Source organism: Otolemur garnettii, unplaced genomic scaffold, assembly GCF_000181295.1.
Source record: "Otolemur garnettii isolate 467f Iridium unplaced genomic scaffold, OtoGar3 scaffold00059, whole genome shotgun sequence".
Taxonomy (NCBI): Eukaryota; Metazoa; Chordata; class Mammalia; order Primates; family Galagidae; genus Otolemur; species Otolemur garnettii.
This window is the reverse complement of record NW_003852454.1, coordinates 5,748,077-5,754,260: the sequence shown is the minus strand read 5'-3', so window position 1 is coordinate 5,754,260 and position 6,184 is coordinate 5,748,077. Positions and strand designations below refer to the sequence as shown.

At 39.1% G+C, this 6,184-nt stretch overlaps 1 protein-coding gene across 1 annotated transcript in view; it reads right to left on the bottom strand.

Moving 5' to 3' along the window:
• Positions 1-204: 204 nt before the first annotated feature.
• Positions 205-6,184, bottom strand: part of EPB41L5 (erythrocyte membrane protein band 4.1 like 5) — a 114,499-nt gene continuing 108,519 nt past the window's right edge. Inside the window, exons 23-25 of the mRNA XM_003792637.3 lie at positions 5,618-5,659; positions 5,132-5,262; positions 205-311 (exon numbers count right to left, since the gene is read on the bottom strand). Of these exons, the coding sequence (XP_003792685.1) occupies positions 245-311; positions 5,132-5,262; positions 5,618-5,659 (240 nt within the window). The 3' untranslated portion in view covers positions 205-244. The remainder of the gene's footprint in view (positions 312-5,131; positions 5,263-5,617; positions 5,660-6,184) is intronic.

Here is a 6,184-nt window from a genome sequence, read left to right as displayed (position 1 = left end):
ATTATAGAAAGTTAAAGACCAGATATCCTCATTTGGAAAGATGTGCGCTGTGATTAAACGCTTCCAGTTGGACGGAAAATGCAGCTCTTTTTTTTCCATGGAGTTTAAGTCAATCTAGGTAGAGCTTTTTTACCTACAAGTAAAAGACAAGCTCCCCAAACCAACATATTCCAGTGGAAATGGAACCCAGGACGGACTGCTGGAGAGAGGTGAGCATTCCAGTTACAGGTGGGGAGAGGTAGCCCTATAGCTCAGTGGTCAGTAAACACTTCCGCTTCAAGACAGCTTCTTCGGCTGAAGTAGGAACAGAGCTGAAAGAGAGAGAACAGGTTACTCAGTGGAACCATTGGGGATGGGGTTGGAGGAAGAACATTCATGTGTCCACTAGTGCCACGTGGAGCATGTTGAGAGTAGATTACAGTTACTGACCTCAGTGAATATACTGCAACACTTAACCAGCAATGAGATATTCCATTTAATTTTCTAGATAAAATGGTTATTTCATTGAAATAAAATGTAATGACAGTACAATTCCCCCTACTTCCTTGAATAAAATATGCCAAATACAAATTTAACCATTTCTTAATGAGTCAGGGTTAGTATGGATATCAATAGTACTGTCCTGATCACGAGAACAACATGCTCAGGAGATAACCAAGGGGAACAGACTGCTCCACACTTCTTCACCGTCTCAGACAGCTGTCTAGTTCCTATACCAGTTAATCTACTTTGACAGAGCTCTGTGAAAAATAAAAAGACAATGGGCTCTGCATGAGGGTAAGTCTCTGCTGTAGGCAAACCTCATGAGCTTAGATGCAAGGATGTAATAACATCTAAATTGGTTTCATAAAAACTTAAAACAATATCAAAGTATACAGTACAAAGGAAGTGACTCTAAAATATCAAAAAAAAGTAAATTTATAAATGAAGTAGCAGTCACCTGCAGTACCACTCTCCATTCCTACTACATAGAATCAGACAATTTCAACTATTTTTTTTTTTCCTGGTATTTTCCTTCATCCTTTGTAACCCTGGTTCTCAAAATATGGTCTCTAGAATTTGTTAGAAATGCAGACATACAAATCAAACTCTTATTTGATTTGGGGTCCAGCAGCCTGTGTTTTAAAACACCTTCCTCCAGAGATTCTGCCTCATAAGCAGTAAAAGTTCCAACTGTTCTGAATGATGTATGTGTATACACAATGACTTCCCACCACAGCCATGAAGGGTTACCTTTCTTCCGTCCCCCTCACCAGCTCCATAATGCTGTCTGCTTATCTCTTCAACACAGCTATGTGACCAATTTTGATCATATTAATGGCCGCTGTTATAATTATGTAAATATTGTCATAACTATCAGTGTATACTATTTCTTGTTTTGTATAATCTATTTTTCCTGGACTGAATAATTATTAAGGAAAATTTTGAGTTTCCTTTTTTTTTTTTTGGTGACTGCTTAGTTTCCTATACATAGTACTTATATCTAATCTATTTCTAACCTCTTAGGTAGAACCATGGATCATTTCTCAGTACAGATATGTCATATAATTAAAAAAAGAAAATCAAAGGTGGGGCATGTGTTTATTTCTTGGCAAAATCCTTCCTCAAACTCTAAATCCTCCTTTCCAAATATGGACTGGATCCTTTCTAGACCTCTTGGGTAGCTGCCATCTTGAAGGAAAGCAAAGGCAAGTTCCAGATAAATCCCTGCACCTTTCCTCCATCCCACAACTTTCTTTCTATTGGATAATCACCTTATGTTGGTGATTATCCAATTATTAAAAGATGTATGGATACATCTTTTAATAGCTTCCAGAGAAAGCCTGGAGTATGTATTTTAGAGAAACTGTTACGTCTAAAAGTGTACTCTAATCTCACACTTCAGTGATACTTTATCTGGAAATAAAACTCTAGGTGAAAAATTATTGCCTCCAGATCTCAGAAGGCATTGATCCATTATGTTCTAGTTTGATTACCAATCCTTTCTATGTACTCTTATTCTCTCCTTGCTGGAGCCTTATGTCCTCTCAAGTTTCATGATATTCTTTGGTGTGGCCTACTTTCATTTTCTGCGCTAGGTACTCTGCAGACCCCTTTCATCTAGACAGTCAAGTCATTCTGTTCCAAAATGCTTTGGATTCCTTTCACTGACAATTCTCTCCTTCCACTGACTCTGTTCTTCTTTCTGGATCTCCTGATTTATATATTGGACATTCTAGACCTGTCCTCCAATTTCCTTATGTTTTCCCTCCCAGTTATCTTTTTGGGAGACTGCCTCCATCTTCCAAACAGTCTTTGGATTTTATTTTTAACATGGTTAATAATTTCTAAAAATACTGTTTTCTGTTCTTTATTTTAAAAACTCTCCTGTTACTATAGCATAGATGCAGTATCTTCTAAATTTAGATACATTTTGTGAAGTTTTCTTTTATTATTCACATTGACTTTATTTCCTCCTTGTTCAGTTTACCTGTTTTTGTTTTGTTTTGAGACAGAGTCTCACTATGTCGCCCTGTGTCATAGCTCACAGCAACCTCAAGGTCTTAGGCTTAAGCAATTCCCCTACTTCAGTCTCCCAAGTAGCTGGGACTACAGTGCCTGCTACAACAGCTGGCTATTTTTTTGTCATTGTTGTTTGGCAGGCCCACGGTGCATTAGATAGCTCCGGAGTATGTGGCTGGCGCCCGAGCCCCTGAGCTACAGATGCTGAGCCATACCTGTTTTGTTATTTCCTCACACACATCTGATAATCTTTTGCTCTCTCCATGTTTAAGAGAAAAGCTCTAGAATGTGTTTGGAAGCTGCGTATGTATGGGCAAAACTCATCAACTAATGGGGTGTTGGGTAATTATTTGGCATTTCCTAGCAATTAATCAGGGGATACACAAATATTTGTATCTGTAGGTCTTTTCTCTTTGGTTGGACTGTTTCTCCAGAGAATAAACCTCTTATTTTCTCAACTCAGGCATTTATCCTTGGCCAACAGCATTCAGGCAGCTGAGAAAAGAAGGAAAACAGGAAAGCTCACCCTTCAGTGTATGAAATTGAATTAGCTTTCTCTGTTCAGTTCAGAACTTTACTCCAAATGGAAAGTCCCAGATCCAGAGCCTCTCTAGCCAAACTCCTCTAGAGGAAAAACTTCAGAATTATGCCAATGTGAGCAGGGATGGGGAGATGGCAAATGGCTGAAATGAGCATGAGTTCTTTCAACTAATCTTCACATTCTCAGCTCCAGCTTATACCCCTATCCCTGCAAATATCTTGCACCTTCACTTCTTTGGTAAAGGAAGGGTTCTGCAATGTGAATTGGCTCACTTTTTATTTTCACTCCCTCTACTATTCAGGCTTAGATTTTAGTTTACTTCATTCTGTTAAATTTGGTTAGCACTGATCATTTAGCTGCTTCCACAACTTGAAGTCTCTCAATTGCTATTGTCTCCTTGTTCTTGTGATTTTATGCCTTTGAAATACCACATAGAGAACACTCCAAAGTAAATCCAAATCTGTGGAGATGAAGCCCACTCATCATTCTTTAAAAATATAACACCCACACATTAGAAGTGTACAAACCATGACTTTATAGCTTGGTAACTTTGTAAATTGAACACATCTTTGTTAAAAGCATGATGGCTCACGCCTGAGCTCAGGAGTTCAAGACCAGCCTGAGCAAGAGTGAGACCCCATCTCTAAAAATAGCTGAGCGTTGTGGGGGGCGCCAGTAGTCCCAGAGTTGTGATGCCATGGCATTCTACAAAGGGTGACAAAGTGAGACTCTGTCTTAAAAAAAAAAAAAAAAATGTGAAACAGAGAAGCGTGAATCCTGTCAATGGCCTTGACTGGAGACTCTTTTTGGACTGAACATGCGGATGAGAACCTGGCCCTAGCCAGTAACTAATTGTAGCCTGTGATAGATCCTGAAGCAGAGGAACTAGCTAAGATGTGTCCAGACACTTGACCCATAGGAAATAAAATTCTAAATGTGTGTTAAATGGCTAAATTTGTGGTAATTTGTTACACAGAGATGACTAACGCAACTATATTTATGTGATTATCCTACGTTGCTATACTGCAGTTGCAGTTCATTAATTTTCACTGCTGTATTCTAGTGTTTTTCTAGTTGACTGCTAATGGGCATTTGGAAAGTTTTTGGTTTGGACTGTTGTGAATATAGCAACTATAAACACTGTTGTATGTGTATTGTGATGGAAATACATTCATCCCATATATTCCATATTTCCCATATATTCATTGGGAAATACATTCCCAATCTCCATTGGGAATGTACATAAAAACAGAATCACTGAGTCAACTCACTGGGTATGTTTACCTTTAGTAGAAATTGCCAAATCTATATTTTGTTGTTGTTGTTTTTATTGCCCAGGCATAAGAGTAGTGGCATGTTCACAGCTTACTGCAACCTCAAACTCCTGAGCTCAAGTGATCTCCCTGCCTCAGCCCTTGAGCAACTGGGTCAAAAGGCACACACCACTACATCCAGCTAATATTTTTACTTTTTTGTAGAAGTAGAGTCTTGCTATGTGGTTATCCTGCTTACAGAGTTCCAGTTACCCCATGTCTTCATTAGCACTCGATACTATGTTGTTTTCATTTCAGCCATTCTCATGAAATGTAGTCATATCACAAAGTGATCTGCATGTGCATTCCTCAAAGACTTGTCAAGGTGCGCACCATCTCAAACGCTTATTGGCCATTTGGATATCTTCTTGTGAATTGCCTTTTCAAGTCTTTTGCCCATTTTTCTATTGAGCTGTCTTTATCTTATTGACTTCAAGGAGCTCTTTATTCAGGATAGAAGACTTTTGTCATTGAGAGGAGGACAGAGACAGAGACATTATTTAAAGACAATGTTATTTCACATCCAGTAGGACCTCTGTAAGTTGACCACCTACAGGGCTGTAACAAACTGGTCAACATATGGAGGTATGTTGGAACATAAGGAACTAGGCCTTAGTATATATAGTGCATGTCTCTTCTATGAAAATTAGGTCAACTTAGGGAGGTGATCAATGTAGGGAGGTGGTCAACTATGAGGTTCTATTGTATAATAAATTTTATTATGTTTTCTTCTAACAGATGCTTAAGAATTGCAACTGAGAAATAATTTCCTCACCTGGTCACAGCATCTACCAAGAACGGTGCTGGGGGAGAGATCAGCAAGATTCCATCTTTATTACCATGTTGCTCCTTCTCTGCTAAGAGCATTTCATGTCCAGCAAGTCCATTAGAAATGGCACCACTCTGCTGTGGGAGATACACAATACACCTGTATACAGTGGTAGCAACATCCAGCCCGTCAACACTTCAGCTTTCAAACTGAACTTCACTAATGACTATGTCAGTGAGGAAGACGATTTTAGTGATCATGGCTGTTTGTTTTTTTAATTATCCTTCACCTCAGATTTTGATATTCATTTTTGTCAGCAACCTTAAGCATTTACAAACCAGGATGGTTATGCCACTAGTTTGAAGCCATTAAGTTAACAGAATTCTGATAATGACGTCCATGTTTATAAGAAAAAACAAGAATCTCATGATCCCTTTAGTCCTTACTGTGAGAGGGTAACCAGAGGAAAGATCACAAATATCATGAACTTACTGGAACAATCCACCGGGGTGTAATCATGGATGTTGAAGATACCTAAAATAAATTTTATATATGTATTTACTTTTAGGAAAGACTGACTTATTTTCACAATTATATACATAATACTTTCTTCTATTATGAAATACACTGTGGTGAGGTGGAAAGGTGGTAATTCTTTTTTTTTTTTTTCTTGAGACAGAGCCTCAAGCTATCCCTCTGGGTAGAGTGCCGTGGCATCACAGCTCACAGCAACATCCAACTCCTGGGCTCAAGAGAGTCTCCTGCCTCAGCCTCCCAAGTAGCTGGGACCACAGGTGCCCACCACAATGCCCGACTATTTTTTGGTTGCAGCCGTCATTGTTGTTTTTGGCAGGCCCGGGCTGGATTTGAACCCGCCACCTTAGGTGTATGTGGCTGGCACCTTAACCACTTGAGCCACAGGCACGGAGTCGAAAGGTGGTAATTCTTAATGGGCTTCTTGAGCTGACATGGACTTCTGAATCCAAAACTCTTTTCTGCAACACAAATGCTCAGATGCTATACTTTACCATTTAAGAATAATTTTGAGGCTCGGTGCCT